The 16,450-nt window shown below is 35.9% G+C and overlaps 2 protein-coding genes across 2 annotated transcripts; one reads left to right on the top strand and one right to left on the bottom strand.

Moving 5' to 3' along the window:
* Positions 1 to 4,376: 4,376 nt before the first annotated feature.
* Positions 4,377 to 10,067, bottom strand: ccdc117 (coiled-coil domain containing 117). The gene is made up of 6 exons (XM_073841168.1): positions 9,922 to 10,067; positions 9,193 to 9,417; positions 9,058 to 9,105; positions 8,714 to 8,980; positions 8,409 to 8,555; positions 4,377 to 6,526 (listed from the first exon to the last, which is right to left on the bottom strand). Exons 2-6 carry the CDS (start codon positions 9,336 to 9,338, stop codon positions 6,277 to 6,279), a joined length of 858 nt encoding a protein of 285 aa, XP_073697269.1. The 5' UTR covers positions 9,339 to 9,417; positions 9,922 to 10,067; the 3' UTR covers positions 4,377 to 6,276.
* A 171-nt stretch (positions 10,068 to 10,238) lies between these two features.
* On the top strand, positions 10,239 to 15,343 carry tcn2 (transcobalamin II). The gene is made up of 10 exons (XM_073841167.1): positions 10,239 to 10,392; positions 10,524 to 10,578; positions 11,336 to 11,519; positions 11,694 to 11,863; positions 12,100 to 12,252; positions 13,752 to 13,924; positions 14,009 to 14,183; positions 14,419 to 14,599; positions 14,725 to 14,843; positions 14,995 to 15,343. The coding sequence occupies exons 1-10, from the start codon at positions 10,390 to 10,392 to the stop codon at positions 15,054 to 15,056; spliced, it is 1,275 nt and encodes a 424-aa protein (XP_073697268.1). The 5' UTR covers positions 10,239 to 10,389; the 3' UTR covers positions 15,057 to 15,343.
* The last annotated feature ends 1,107 nt before the right edge of the window (positions 15,344 to 16,450 follow it).

The following is a 16,450-nucleotide window of genomic DNA, read 5'->3' as shown; positions in this document are numbered from 1 at the left end:
CCAAACCCATAAGACGTTCGTTCACTGATAATAATAAGAGTAAAATAATCTAAACATCCACAAACCATTTAATCAGTGAAATATGCCTAGTTATGAAATGACAGTCACAATGCAATGCAAAAATCTCATTGGTTCTAAATCTCTTATATATGTAATATAATTTCTTTCGTTCACTTTTGGTTTCTTATTACAGGAGGCAGAGAAGGAGGTGGTGCGTCTGAAGCAAACTTTGCAGCGGTCTGAAAAGGAGCTTCAGGAGCTGAGGACAGCCCTCTATGAGAAAGACCAAAAACACCAGAGAAGAACGGCCAGACTTGAGCAGCAGAGCAGACGCTGGGCACAGGACATACACAGCGAGTGTGTTTGCCTGCAGGAGTTACTTAAACACAACGGCCTAACTGTTGAAAACAAGAACTTATCAGACAGGTGTAGTACAGTATGTTTGTAGTACAGAATGTTCCTGTAAAAATTACCTCTGCCCAAGACATTTTGAATGGGTCCTAATAAGAATGCAAATACAAATTTAAAAGCAAGTTATAGTATTTCAAATATCCAGTCCTTTAAAGAGATCAATTTAAATTCTGTTTAAAAACTACTCACCCTCATGTCGTTCCAAACCCATAAGACCGTCGTTCATCTTCGGAAAACAAATTAAGATATTGTTGATTCTGCGTATACAGCAACGCAACTGATACGTTCAAGGCCCAGAAAGGTAGTAAGGACATTGATAAAATAGTTCATGTGACATCAGTGATTCAACCTTAATTTTATGAAGCTATAAGAATACTTTTTTCATTGAAAATATCTTAATTTTTGTTCCGAAGATGAATGAAAGTCTTACGTGTAATTAATGACTGAATTTATATTTTTGGGTGAACCAACCCTTTAAGCTTATACTGTTAGTGACACTGTATTATGTTCAGTAACAGGTATATTATTTAAATATTTTCTGGTTCAGTCCTACAGTGAGTGAAACTCTTGAGACCCTGCAGTCCCTCACAAAGACCGTGCAACAACATATTAATGATCTAAAAAATGAGCTCAGCTCACAGAAACGTGCTGTACTGCAGCTCAGCCGAGAAAAGGTATGAAGTTACAAACAAAATACACATAATCCTAACAAAACAGCGCTTATGAGGAGATGCTGCTTGTATGTTTTAGGAGCAAGAGCTTCATCTGCAGAAACAGCAGCTGATGGATGAAAAGGAACAAGCACCGGCTGCTCTAAAAGAGAAACTCATACAGGTATACTGACTTTTAACACTCTGAACAAAATTACTTTAAACGTATTGAAAATCTTGGTTTATTTCTGTTTTGTTCACTGTTGTGTGTAAACCTAAGGAGCACATTGAGGAAATGAGCAGCATATCTCGAGCACAGCTGCGCATGAACGATGATGATACAGACAAACCGTGTATCCATCTGCGCAAGCAGCTGCGGGCTAAAGATGATGAGCTCAGACAGGTGCAGAACAACATGGCTCAGTGCAAAGACAAAAACACCACAAAATTTGAGCTGGAGCTTAACACAGAGCTGGAGAGGTGTGTCATATGTTCACTGAGTCAAGTGCATCTTGAATGTTTTTTTAATGTAACTTTCAAAAGTTGAATGATGAAGTCAGGATTTAAAAACTACCACTTTCATGTAGAACAACACTACATTAGTCATGTCTCATTTAGCCAATGGCAAAGAGTGAACTGCTCAATAAATAAATGAATGAATGACACCACTATACGTTACTGGCTACCATGGCTCATGAGTTTAATTTGTACTAAATTCAAAAAACATTTGAATATCCACCTTAACCTTTACTGTATAAAACAGGAGGGTCCCAAAGCCCAGAGCAGAGCTGCAGAAGAGATTGGAGAGACTGGAGAATGAGATGAGACATCTGACTGGGATAAATGCAAGTGTTTTGTTTTTATGAATATCTTCTATATTTTGAATTCGCTTTTATTTTCATATTTTTTGTGTCATTTAAAGTAATTTTAATTTTTTTTAATACCATTTAGGTTTAATTTTCATACTTGAGCTTAAACTTATTTTATTTCTGTTAGTTAAACTTTATTTCAGATTTAAACTTCAGTACTTTACAATAGTTTTAAGAAATCATGCTACTTTTAGCATAATTACTCATATTCAGAACAACAGCAATTGTATTATATTACTAAAAATTAAAAAAAAACCTTGAAGCGACATTTGCATGCTTTCTCTCTCTTTAATTCCTTATGATTGTAGTAGAACACATAGTAAATTAATCTACCTAATTCTCTCTGCAGCAGTGCCAAGACTACAACCAATCCCATTCGGCCTCCACTGCTCCTCAGGGTGGCACAGACTTGCAAAACCCTCGGGTCACCCAAGACCTGAGTTCATATAAACTGCTGAGGCACCTGCAGAGTCGCATTCGTCAGCTTCGAGCAGAGAGCCAAACCCGCTGCCCCAGCCCAGTAAAGTGGGACAGGGATCCCACAGACCTGGGTGGGTCTTACTTGGACACGGTACATCAACCAGTCTCAGATTATTAACAAAGTTCAGAATATTTCAGTTTTATTTCAGAGTACTTAATTAATATTTAAATTGGCTTTTTTATATTCAGTTTTTATTTTACTTTTAGTTTAATAGTTAATCAAAAGCTCTTTTTTATATGCTAATATTTATATTATGTATTTAAAGGGGTCATCAGATGCAAAATTCACTATTGCTTGTTTGACCGTAAATGTGTGCTGGCTGTGTGTACACAACCACTCTATAATGATACAAATCTATATAAATAATAATCTCTTTCTCAAATCAAGCCATTCTCAGCTTCTTGGCTGTGTGAAGTCACACAGACAAAGGCTGCTCCCACAATTTGACGCTGCAGAGGGGTAGACAAAAAGTTTTGTTCTTGGATGAAATAATGAACATAGCAGCCGTCATTTACTCCAAACATCTGAGCCGCTGAAGACGCAGAGGATTACTTTTGTTTTTAAAGGGAATGCACCCCAAGATCTATGCATCTATGTTCGCATGAATCATTTGTGATGCAGCTTCACCTACAAAAGAAGAAGGGTTTTTTAATGAATCTTTGCAAATTGCCTTTCCTAATAATGTGCTATTTAGCAAGTTTCGCAGCTAAAGTTTACAGTCTTTCAGAAAACGGCTTGTCACCCCACGAAAGAGAGGGGTGGGGTGGGCAAAGCTCATTAACATTTGAAGGGACATGCACCAAAACGGCTCGCTGTGAACAGAGCTATTTTAGGCAAGGTAAAAACCGTGTTGTTTTACACTACCATTATGAAATTTTAACCAAAGTATGTTATAGACTTATAGATATAGATTATTAAGACGCTAAAGAATCCTATAAATATGTGGAAAATGGGCGTCCCATGACCCTTTTAAATGAATCAAAATATTTTAAATAGTTTGTTTAATTGTAGTTAACAATAACAACACTTTTATGGTGATGAATGATACTTTTTTTTTCAAAATAAATTAAAATGTGTATGAATTATTATTTTTTCTCTTATTTTCTTGCCAGATTGCTCCAGCCCAGAACAGCTATAGGACAGATGATAACTTACCAGCAAAGACCATCTTCAGTTAGCATTTACTTTAAAAACTCTATCCTAGAATTTTTCAATAAATTGTTGATTTTATATGACAACCATGTAGAAGTAAAAAATAGCTTTAAGAATTAGTTTACTTAAAAATAAAAATTTCCTGATAATTTACTCACCCCATGTCATCCAAGATGTTCATGTTTTTCTTTCTTCAGTCAAAAAGAAATTAAGGTTTTTGAGGAAAACGTTCCAGGATTTTTCTCCATATAATGGACTTAAATGGTGGCCAACAGGTTAAAGGTCCAAATTGCAGTTTCAATGCAACTTCAAAGGGCTCTAGATAAGGCTGGGATCGTGTAGAGCTCTTTGAAGCAGCATTGAAACTGCAATTTGGACCATTATATGGAGAAAAATCCTGGAACGTTTCCCTCAAAAACCTTAATTTCTTTGGGAATAAAGAGAGAAAAACATGAACATCTTTGATGAGTGAGTAAATTATCAGGAAATTTTATTCTGGAAATGAACCATTCCTTCAATACCACCTTTGTGGGGCTCATAAGCAATGTTAATGGTCTAGACAGACATACAGAGCACTTCACTTTCAGTGAATGTGTCATTTAAGCCTGTTAAAGACTAATATGAAATAAATAATTCTTGGTCTTATAATTGTTTGAGTCTGCTGTGAAATAATGAACGGATCTAGTGTGTAGCTAACAGTATTTACAACTGGTTATTTTTTAGGAATTATTATTGTAATTGAATAACATTCCTTAAATCAGACAATTCATGACTTTGTATTTCTGCATAAATAAAACATCACAAGCAGAGAAGTATAATGCCAAACTGATTTTATTTAAAAACAAGTCTGCCTTTGTCATAGTGTGATATAGTCAATATTTACAAATTTTATATTTTGACATTTGGCAAAATGTATAAATTGCAAAAAGGTTAAACAAAACATTTAAACAATAATTTAAGCCAATGTTTAAACTTCAGGCAAAATAGATTTGCAGCTTATTTTACTGTTGTTTAAAAATTACAGCCAGACTAATACAGGTCCTTCTCAAAAAATTAGCATATTGTGATAAAGTTCATTATTTTCTGTAATGTACTGATAAACATTAGACTTGCATATATTTTAGATTCATTACACACATTTGAAAGTAGTTCAAGCCTTTTATTGTTTTAATATTGATGATTTTGGCATACAGCTCATGAAAACCCAAAATTCCTATCTCAAAAAATTAGCATATTTCATCCGACCAATAAAAGAAAAGTGTCTTTAATAGCTAGCTGCATTGACCCTGCCCTTGATAAAACACAGTGGACCAACACCAGCAGCTGACATGGCACCCCAGACCATCACTGACTGTGGGTACACTGGACTTCAGGCATTTTGGCATTTCCCTCTCCCCAGTCTTCCTCCAGACTCTGGCACCTTGATTTCCGAATGACATGCAAAATTTGCTTTCATCCGAAAAAAGTACTTTGGACCACTGTGTTTTATCAAGGGCAGGGTCAATGCAGCTAGCTATCAGGAGATTTTGGAGCACTTCATGCTTCCATCTGCTGAAAAGCTTTATGGAGATGAAGATTTCGTTTTTCAGCACGACCTGAAAGTTGAGAGACGCAAGACCCAACACTCTGGATGAGCTTAAGGCCGCTATCGAAGCATCCTGGGCCTCCATAACACCTCAGCAGTGCCACAGGCTGATTGCCTCCATGCCACGCCGCATTGAAGCAGTCATTTCTGCAACAGGATTCCCGACCAAGTATTGAGTGCATAACTGAACATAATTATTTGAACGTTGACTTTTTTTGTATTAAAAACACTTTTCTTTTATTGGTCGGATGAAATATGCTAATTTTTTGAGATAGGAATTTTGGGTTTTCATGAGCTGTATGCCAAAATCATCAATATTAAAACAATAAAAGGCTAGAACTACTTTCAAATGTGTGTAATGAATCTAAAATATATGAAAGTCTAATGTTTATCAGTACATTTCAGAAAATAATGAACTTTATCACAATATGCAAATTTTTTGAGAAGGACCTGTATAATAATTTAACCAGCTAGATTTATGATTAGTGCTGCTGTCTCTGTCTATCTAGTCTGTCAAGAGCACATGGATAATCTTCCTACATCAAGTATCCATTCCTTTCATCAAATTCGTCAATCACCACTTTTTTGTAGTCCATAACTACAGCCTCATTAAAAAAAAATTAAACAATATGACAAAAGAAGAACAAAATTCAAGGAGTCTCAGATTTTGATCATTTGAATGTCTGCAATAAGCAAATATTACATGTAAATAATATGGCTGATTGTAACAAACCAAGCGCTCTGAATTTGCACACAGTTTACTAGTACACTTAAATAATACTAGCTGCATAAAGACAAAACTAAAAGATTTTTGCATTGTTAACCAGTAATGTGTTTGAATATTCACAGCTATCAACAGCAAACAGAGTGAATATACCGCAGGATGTACCGCAGAAAAAAAAACTGACCACGTTTACATACGATACCTCTCATTTAGTCTAGTGCAAATATGGTCCCACCTACAAAAAAAAAAGCGCAGGTTGAAACAAAGAATACTTGGCACAACAGAAATCTCATGTGAGCATTTGTCATGCTCTCCCCTTATTCCTCATTTGCACTGATAAAGTTCAAAGCTTTTTTTCACACACAGGATGCAAAGTTTAGATAAAGTACTCAAAAGATTTCCCTCTATAACTCCATGTCTTCCTCTCCAGAGTTGAGAAGCGCTGGGCTGCTGAACAGGGGGCTGAAAGTCTGCTCGTTGGTTGCTGTGAACTGGGTTTGGGGTGGGGGGTTGCTGATAGGCGGTATAGGGGTTGGAGTCTGTCTGCTCACTGCCAACTGCTTGCGCTGCTGTTTCTGTAAAGAGTCCTTCAGCCTCTGGGTGAGAGGGTCCTCTGGGGGGCGCCACAACACCAGTTCCATACAAGAGCAGCTCCTGCAGAGGTGAGTGAAGAAGAGGGTGCTAAACTGGATTCCTTAACAATGAGCTGTGCTGTTGGTAGAAGCTGATGTTCTGTGGCTGGTTTGGGAACATTACTGCTTCTGTTTGTGTTTATGCAATGATGAAAAGAACAAGAATCCATATCCAATTTCGCATAATCTGCTTTGACTTGCTTTGGTTGTTCAGAATGGGTCATTTAAAACCACAGGAAATCAATTATTTTTACTTTCTAAATAAATGTTCCTTGTTCTGTTTAGGTGTTTTGAAAGTTATTTATCAGAATCTTACAACACACCAAAAATTAATACTTTTTCACACCTTCTGATTATATTTATGTAAGTTTGGGATCAGGAAGATTTTAATTAAAAAAAGTATTTTCTGCTCATCAAGGCTGCTTTATTTGATAAAAAAAAAAATACAGAAAAACTAATATTGTGAAATATTGCAATTTAAAATAGTGTTTTTCTATTTTAATATACGTTAAAATTGAATTTATTCCTATGATACAAATCTTAATTTTCAGCATAATTACTCTAGTCTTCAGTGTCAAAATGATACTTCAGAAATCATTCTAATATAATGATTTATTATTATTGTTGGAAACAGTTGTGCCACAAAGAATCCAGAAAAAATTAGCATTGGGTCCAAAAAAAATATTAAGCAGCACAACTTTTCCAACATTGATAAATAATTGGCATATTAGAATGATTTCTGAAAGATTGTGTGACACTGAAGACTGGAGTAATGGCTAATGACAATTCAGCTTTGCGTCAAAGAAATAAATTATATTTTAAAGTATATTAAAATAGAAAACTTATTTTAAATTGCAATAATATTTCATAATATAATTTAAATTTTAAATTATATTAATGAAATTTTAATGATCATAAGAGACTACATATATATTTTTTTGATAATTATGATATAATTATTATTCTTTTTTTAATCATGTTTGGATTTTAAATTATTGTTCAAAAGTTTGGGGTCGATAAGATTTAAAAAAAAAATTTTTTTGTTGTTTTTGAAAAACTCAGTTAAAAAAACTGTAGTTGTAACAGTAATGCTAAGAAATACAAAAACTGTTTTGGAATTAATAGCTGAGGTTTTAATCTTCAGTTTCACATGATCTTTCACAAATAATTCTAATATGCTGATTTGCAACTAAAGAAACAATTCTTGCTATTATTAATGTTGAAAACAGTTGTGCTACTTAATATTTTTGTGGAAAACATAATTTTTTCAGGACTTTTTTATGAATATATTTTTTACTGCTGTTATTACCTTTAAATAAAAAAACGTTTATTTAAAATGTAATTTTTTGTAGCATTATAAATGTATTTTCTGTCAATTTTAATAGATTTAATGCTGAATAAAAGTATTAATTTCTTTATTATATATATATATATATATATATATATATATATATATATATATATATATATATATATAATCTCAACGGTAGCTATTTTTTATTATTATTATTAATTATATTATTTTTGCATATTTGTGACTCTGGACCACAAAACCAGTCATAAGGGTCAGTTTTTTAATTAATTGATATATGGTCTGTTAGGATAGGATATTTGGTCGAGATATAACTATTTGAAAATCTGGATTTTGAGGATGCAAAAAAAATCTAAATATTGAGAAAATCGCCTTTAAAGTTGTTCAAATGAAGATCTTAGCAATGCATATTACTAATCGATAAAAATTAAGTTTTGATAAATTTACGGCAGTGAATGTACAGAATATCTGCATGGAACACGATGTTTACTGAATACCCTAATGATTTTTGGCATAAAAGAAAAATCGATAATTGTGACCCATACAATGTATTTTCGGCTATTGCTTCAGAAACCTGAAATAATATACGTACACTGACTGTGCTACCGTATGGGGTAGAATGTCCCCAATCCCACGCTGTAGCCCCTCTCTTAAACTGTCGGACATCACCAGCACTGGTCTTCGCTGAGCCGGTTCCATATCAAGCTCTTCTTCATCTCTATCATCCTCCAAAGTTATCCTGTAACACACACACACACTATACATCAGGAAAACTTCCTACAAAAATCTACAACTTTTAAAGGTAGTTTAAACTTTCACACATTTAATTTCTGAACAAAGTCTCTATAAACCTAAGCAGAGATACATGCACATGCACAGTTTGAAACCCGTCTTCACCTGTCTTCTATCTCCTGCAGTCTCCTCTGAGTGGCCTCTACCTCCATGCCTGAGCCTTCTGTGGGAACTCTGGGTAGTGGAGAGGGAGTGGATGTGAAGGGCAGACCCATATCCTCGGTCCTGGGTTCAGTATGCAGTTGAACTGGGCTGGTCTGGGAAGGGGAAGTGGAGATAGAGTCCACAGACCATCTTTGGTTTATTTTAGGACTTGGATACTCCTCTGCTCCTTCCTCCCACATCAGCTTTCGCCGTTTAGGACTGCAGCTTCTGTAAAGGTAAAAAGTCATTAACAACTACTGCCATAAAGCAAATCTCATGAGTGGAAAAAAAAAAAAAGTACTCACTCGTCATCTGTCCTTCTCCTCTGTTTCCTCGTGCATCTTCTATCCCAGCTTTTAAGATTAAACACACAGACAAAAAAGATGAGTCTACTTTTTTAATTGCATATATGAGGACTGCGCAAGACACATAATACTTACGTATTTGGCATCGATCCACCTGTTAGATGACGTAAGTCTCTAGTTGGCCCACTAATTGTGCCCAAATCAGGGTTACTAAAAGGACCAAGAGGGGAGAATGCGATGAACTCCAGCTCGCTGCTTCCTGACCTGGTGCTCTGCATCATCCTCCAACCAAAGTTGAGCTGAAAACATCAGAATTAAATAGCAACTGCAGTCATGCAGTGTGAATAGAAGTAGAAGAATCTAGAAAACAGATAAATGAATAAATCAGTGGTTATGGATGTTCATAAGAGGTCATGCAAATGTTCTGTACAACATAACATGAGTTATACTACAGGCACAAAAGGCAAACTCAAAGCTTTTACGTTTAAAAACACTTATACGTAACTTATACATACAAACATAATTAACGGTTGGTTAGGACAAGCTGTCATTTGCTGGTGTGAGTTCTAGATGTAATAGCTAACTGGTCTCTAACTCCTCACTAACTTGATAAATTCATATTTTCCTCCACCGTAGGCCATGACATTGTAATGACAGTCTTTTACGCTCTGAAAAAGTAATAGTTTATTTCAGTTTTGCTTGTAATGACCTTGTAATGTAACCATTAAGAAATATTATGGTACTCTGGATAAGAATAACTTGAATCAATCGCTGGCTGCAGCTTGAAACATCCTCCAGTCATACGCCCCACGACATGCAAAACAAAACACCGTCAGTTCTTCCATTAGGAGCACAGATACTCACCTTTCATACGCCCCCAAAAGCAGAAAGCCAGTTTTGTTTAAAACGTGGGAAGGTGTCTAAAGACAACTGACATGCGAAGTTGCAGGAGCGTAAGCGTTTTAGACGCGTTTCTAGAATGGTGTGTAAGTGAACGGGATTCACGGGATTTGTAGTTCGTTGATTTTGTAGTTCTTAAACCGGAAGTGCGCTATAATAACAGTAAACAAACTCACGTTTGAGAAGAAAGAGTGGAAACTTTCTTGCTGTTAAACATTAGAAAACCTTAGTGAAGGAAAGAAAATAGTTCAAGACAAAACCCGAAAATAAGAGATAATTTAGAGCACAGGTCGACAACAAGTTGCAAAACTACAAACCCTGTAGATGAGTAACTAACTCCGCCTCTGCTCTGCTCACGGTCATAATGTGTTAATATGTGTCAGGTGTTCATTTTTTAACTGGATTCAAAGGAAATATCTAACCTGGCTTAAAATGGTAAGAACCGCTAGCACTTTGGCTCAAAGCTCATTAGAAGTTAAACATTATTTTACTGCAAGCTAAATAATAAAATGTTAATATGCTGTTTTAATAACAAATTTCACAAGTTGTATTGTTGTCGTTCTCAGATTACACTTGTCATTGTGAGTGCGCTGCTGGCGCTGGCTGCTGGAAAACCTTGTGGTAAGATTTAGAATATTTGAGAATTTACTTTTCTTTTTTCCCACTTTTTTTCTTTTAGTGATTTTGCAGACATCTTCTGGTCATGTGGTGGAGAAATGACAGAAATCCCGCCATTGCGCAATGCCCTTGTTCTTTATAAAATATTACCTTTATTACAAAGATACTGAATCATTACTATAATCATGTACTATTCAGGTATTTTAAATGAAAGATAATAGCCATCAAGGAATATGGTATTTCCAAAAGAAAAGTAGTCTGTGTTATTTTGTTAGTGTAGGTTCAGATGTTTTCCCAGTGTGTTTTTATTGATTTTTAGTCTTTATCACTATTGTAGGGATTTGTTTTTCTGTGTAGTCTACAATTATTGTGCATATATCATAATATCCTATAAATTACTATGGTGCAACCAATAATGTACTATTCTATAGCCCAGTTACTCTAACCAACATTCAGCATATTCTTACTGAGTCATTACTGTTTGTCCTGTTAGCAGAAGTTCTGCTCAGAATACTTCAAATCATTTCACTCTGTTCTTTGCCCTCTCTGTGACAGTTCTGAGACAAATTGTATTTTATGGATTGCATGAGTAGCTGAAAAAAAGGTCACTGTGACCTGTATCGCTGAGACAGCAGTGGACATAAACCAATTATACTGTGGCACTTTAAACAGTGTTCAACAAGAACAGTGATGCAAAGTTTACGACAGTCTGCATTTAATTTCAAACTTTCTATTTTCTCGGTTTTTCTCGGTTTCTCAGCATCAGATCACGAGGCTCTTCTCCTGTCCCTCAATAAGCAGCTACTGCGCTCTGTAGACACGCAGGATACCCTACCCAATCCCAGTGTTCACATCGCCTTACGGCTCTCAAAACACCATAATCTCGCTAAGGAGAGTGAATATCTCACCCGTCTCAAGGCAGAGTTTCATCATGATATTGAGAAGTATGGAACACATTTCACATCTTTCCTAAATTGCTTCAGGAATGATTATCACTGTAGTGGAAATCAATTCCACCAGCCTTGGTTCTGTGGTCATATATAAACATTCTATTCTAGAATATTGTTCTGTTTCAACTGATTTTGGTTTTTATTACTATTCTGTACATTTGCTTATAGATCTCTCACAAATAATGAGTTGGTGGTTGGTCGTCTTGCCCTGTACATCTTGGCTTTAAAGTCTTCCTGTCATGATGTGGAGAGTGTACATCTCACTCATAATGAGATGAAGGAGTCTCTCCTCATTCACCTAAAGAAAGAGATGGAAGAAGAAAAACAGAACATTGCATGTAAGGGGTCATTTTTTTTTTTTGTTTTTGAAAGACTCCATTATCGTCATGCTTTCCAAAGCTGCATTAATTTGATTAAAAATACAGTATGTATTCATGTGATGGCAAAGCAGAATTTTACATTATTCATTACTATAGTCTTCAGTGTCACATGATCCTTCAGAAATCATTCTAATATATTTATATGTAATTTTGTTGTACTGTAATTCAATTTTAATATTAATTCTTTACCTCAGTCGGTCACCGTCCAAAGACCAACTACTACCAGTACTCTCTGGGCATTCTGGCTCTGTGTGTGAGTGGTGTTAGAGTCAGCACACATGTCAGCCATAAGCTCATCCATGCTGTGGAACACAAACAGATAAAACACGGAGAGTCCTTATGTGTCGGTGAGTTTAAATCAACTCTTTTTTTTTTTCTTTTTTTTTTTTTGCTCAGTAGTCATTGATGAAGTACAGTGCCTTGCGAAAGTATTCATACCCCTTAATTTTTTTCACATTTTGTTACATCGCTGCCTTATGTTAAACTGCTTTAAATAACTTTTCCACATCAATCTACACTCCATACACTATACTGACAAAACAAAAAAACTGATTTGTGACAACTTTGCAAATTTAAAAAAAAAATTAAACACTGAAATAAGTACATTGCAGGCGCACATTTTTTAGGTTTCTCCAGAAATGTTTGATTGGGTTCAAGCCCAGGCTGCGAGCTGGGCCACTCAAGGACATTCACAGAGTTGTCTATAAACCACTCTTGCTGTGTGCTTAGGGTCATTGCCCTGTTGAAAGGTGAACTTTCTGCCCAGTCTGAGGTGCTGACTGCTCTAGACTAGGTTTTCATTAAGGCTGTCATGAAAACCTAGTCCCTGACGAATCCCTCAATCCCTGCCACTGAAAAACAGCCCCGCGGCTGCTACCACCACACTTTACTTTTGGGATGGTACTCTGTAGGTGATGAACAGTCCCTGCTTTTCTCCATACATTATGCTAGGAATTGAGAACCATCAGACCAGGAAATTTGTTTCTCACAATCTAGAAGTTCTTTAGGTGCTTTGTTGCAAATTCCAAGTAATCATGTGTCTTCACTGAGGACAGGATTGAGTCTGGGCCACACCACCTTGAAGCTCAGATTGGTGAAGTGTTTGTGATATTTGTCCTTCTGTAAGTTTCTCCCATCTGAATATATGATCATGGAGCACAACTAGAGTTACTATCAACTTCTTGACGCAATCCTATCTCTGAGCTCTATAGGCAGTTCTTTTGACCCCAGGGCTTGTTTTTTGCTCTGAAATGCATTTTTAGCTGTTAGATCTTTTATTGAGAGGTGTGTGCCTTTCCAAATGATACCCATTCAATTGAATTTGCCACAGGTTAACTCCACTCAAACTGTAGTAAGATCTACAAGTGATATGAATGCTCCTGAGCGAAATTTCAAGTGTCCCAGAAAATACGTATACGAATACTTATGAAATGGAATTATTTCAGTTTTTTTATTTGTAATAAATTTGCAAAGTTGTCACAAATCAGTTTTTTGTTTTGTCATTATGGTGTATGGAGTGTAGATTGATGTGGAAAAAAGTTATCCAAAGCTGTTTAACAGAAGGCTGCAACATAACAAAACATGAACAAATGAAGGTGTTTGAATCCATATGAATTTCTTTTTCTTCCGTGTTGCACAAAACATTTTAAGCAATTACAATGAATGGAAACTGAATATTCTGAAGCCATAAAGCTTTGTGTGGGAAACATACCAAAATTGAAGTGTAATGTCCAGCAGCAAAGTCAAAATTTCTCCTTTTGTGTTCTCCTTTTGTATTAACTTTAAGGAAATGTGTTCACTTGTCTTGAGGTCACTAACCAATATGACTTGCTCCTTCACCCTTCAGACTCGCATGCGATGGCAGGCATGGCCTTGCAGTGTTTAAAAGACGAAGGAACTGCTGTTAAAGATGCTGCAGAGCTAGACCGGGCTCTTGCCACCATTAAGCAGAGGCTTCTTGACTCTAAAAGAGCTGATGGTCACATGGGCAATGAGTTCAGCACAGGATTGGCAGTGCAGGTAAGAATAAACATATATGACATTTTTGGTTAAATTAAAAAGCCTTATTAGAGTGACAGGTTCTCATGGTTCTCTGTCTTACAGGCTTTGATGGCTATGGGCAGTCAGATGGAGGAATGTGGCTCTGCTCTGGAGGCTTTAAGTGCAGATGTTAAGAAAGGAACATACCATAACCCTATGGCCGCCTCCCAGGTCCTGCCTGCTTTACACCAACGCAGTTATCTTTATGTGAAGAGCCAAGAATGCCGCAATGAGGATGGTACGTACAACAGACATACGAGCTCAACGAAGTATCAATCAACCGAATTGTGTTTGCACAAATTCTAATTCAAACTGTAATTGTTATAATAAATTATATAAATCATTAAAAAACAGTGTATTTAGAGTTTTTCAACATTATTCAACAGTAAGATATTTTAATCTCAAATTAGTTTTCCTAATAACTTTTTTCTCCTTTTTAATTTCCCATGTCCTTAATGATGTCCCTACTTTAGACACTCTCACTATTGGTGGGGATTCGACTTCAGAAGTTCTCCCAAGTCATGGGCAAGTGTCTCTACAGGTAGAGGTTATTCAATCAAATGGTGCATCATCTGTGTTTTCCATTCATGTACCCAAGGGCTCCTCGCTTTTTGAAGCCCTCAACCTTCTCCAAGGCAAACAAACTGGTTTCACGTGAGTTTGGATTTCTCAAGATTTCAATATACTGTAAAAAAAAATTGTGTGCTTTTTGCTGTATTAAATACTAATATTTTTATGCATTTTGTTTACGAACAACCCTTTTGCTCCATGTATCACAGCTTTAGCACAGAGGACAGCTTGTGGGGACCCTTCCTCAGTGTGGTCAATGAAGAACAAGCACGTCAGAGTGATCGTAGATACTGGCATATCTCCTCAGATGGCAACTCTCTGACACAGGGTTAGAGCATTTTATACAAAATAGGCGTAACAGTGCATTTGTCTATAAAAATGTATTGCATTATGTCTTTCGGACTGTTTGGTAGTCTCACTTATATTAATTTATATTATATTTAATACTTATATGTTCAATTCTGTGCTTTTCTTCTCAGGTATCAAAGATTATAAGATTGAGTCAGCCCAAAGCATCACCATTAAGAACACTGGGTACTGATTCCTCAGCTGGATGCAAGAGAAGAGATGAATAGGATGAAACCTTAATATCTTAATGAATTCTACTGAAATAATTGGTTGATTTTTTTTTTTTCTTATCATTAACAACTTTCTGTTTGATTGTTGCCTCAGTTTGCCTGAATGTTGAATGAAACAAGAAACGGAACTTATCAATATTGTTTTACTTACAGATTTAATACACATATCTTTTGAAATCTAACATTTTTGTTTTGTGAGACTGCAGCTGCTGTGAATCTAGATGAATAAATATAGAATAAATATAACAAATATTTAAAAAATGTGTGGTTTCATTATAATGCAGAAAAAAATCTCACACCATGGAGCTAAAATGTTCACTGTAGCACACACTGCACAGCGAGTATGTGACCATGGACCACAAAACCAGTCATAAGGGTCAATTACATCATCTGAAAGCTGAATAAAATATAAGCTTTCCATTGATGTATGGTTTGTTAGGATACTACTATTTGAAAATCTAGAATCTGAGAGTGCAAAAAAATCTAAATACTAAGAAAATCACCTTTAAAGTTTTCTACATGAAGTTCTTAGCAATGCGTATTATTAATAAAAAATGAAGTATTCATATATTTACAGTTGGAAATTTACAAATCATGTTTACACTGCACACACTGCACTATTCCTGATTTCTCTCAACATGGGGACAGGAGAGCTGTAGTCAAAAAATAGGATAACAAAGTTAATGACATTACTTATTTGAAAAAGTAGCTCAGATATTTTCTTGTAAATGGAAAAAGTAATGCATTACTTTACTAGTTACTTGAAAAATGTAATCTGATTACATAACTTGCATTACTTGTAATGTGTTACCCCCAACACAGCTAGCCTGGCTGGGAGTCCAGCTAAAACTACAGCTTAAACTAGCTAACTGGTTTTAGCTTTTTTTTCCCAGCAGAGAACACACCACTTTAATAATACGCTGAAAAAATAGCTAAAACCAGATGGTTGGCTAGTTTTAGCTGGTCATCCAGCCTGGTTTTAGCTTGTCATAGCTGGTCAACAGGCTTTGTTTTAGAGGAGTTTTGGCCACTTCTTTAGCCTAGCCAGCTTTCATCTTAAACTAGCTAAGACCAGCCAACAGCTTAGGCTGGTTTTAACTGTTTTTTTCAGCAGGGAACACAGCCCCATAGCTAAGCCTAAGCTTGTTGGCTGGTTTTAGCTAGTCTTAGCTGGTCAGCAGGCTGGTTTTAGAGGGGTTTTGGCCACTTTCTTAGCTGGCCAGGCTGGTCTTAGCTGGTCAGGCTTGGAGACCAGATGGAACAACCAGCTAAGACCAGCCTTAGGCTGGTTTTAACTGGGCTTTTTTTCAGCAGGGAACACAGCGCTTTTATATGCTACAAAAACATCTAAAACCAG

This window comes from Garra rufa, chromosome 5 (assembly GCF_049309525.1).
Source record: "Garra rufa chromosome 5, GarRuf1.0, whole genome shotgun sequence".
Classification (NCBI taxonomy): domain Eukaryota; kingdom Metazoa; phylum Chordata; class Actinopteri; order Cypriniformes; family Cyprinidae; genus Garra; species Garra rufa.
This window is presented reverse-complemented; position numbering and strand designations above follow the sequence as displayed.

Bases quoted from the DNA above. Each gene is read 5' to 3' on its own strand.
- ccdc117 (XM_073841168.1), bottom strand. From the start codon at position 9,338: ATGATGCAGAGCACCAGGTCAGGAAGCAGCGAGCTGGAGTTCATCGCA. The intron at 8,556-8,713 runs GTGAAGACGGGT...TGTGTGTTACAG, and splicing joins CTGCAGGAGATAGAAGACAG to GATAACTTTGGAGGATGATA. The intron at 6,527-8,408 runs GTACGTATATTA...TCACCTCTGCAG, and splicing joins CATACGGTAGCACAGTCAGT to GAGCTGCTCTTGTATGGAAC.
- tcn2 (XM_073841167.1), top strand. The intron at 11,520-11,693 runs GTATGGAACACA...ATTTGCTTATAG, and splicing joins TTTCATCATGATATTGAGAA to ATCTCTCACAAATAATGAGT. The intron at 14,844-14,994 runs GTTAGAGCATTT...TTTTCTTCTCAG, and splicing joins TGGCAACTCTCTGACACAGG to GTATCAAAGATTATAAGATT.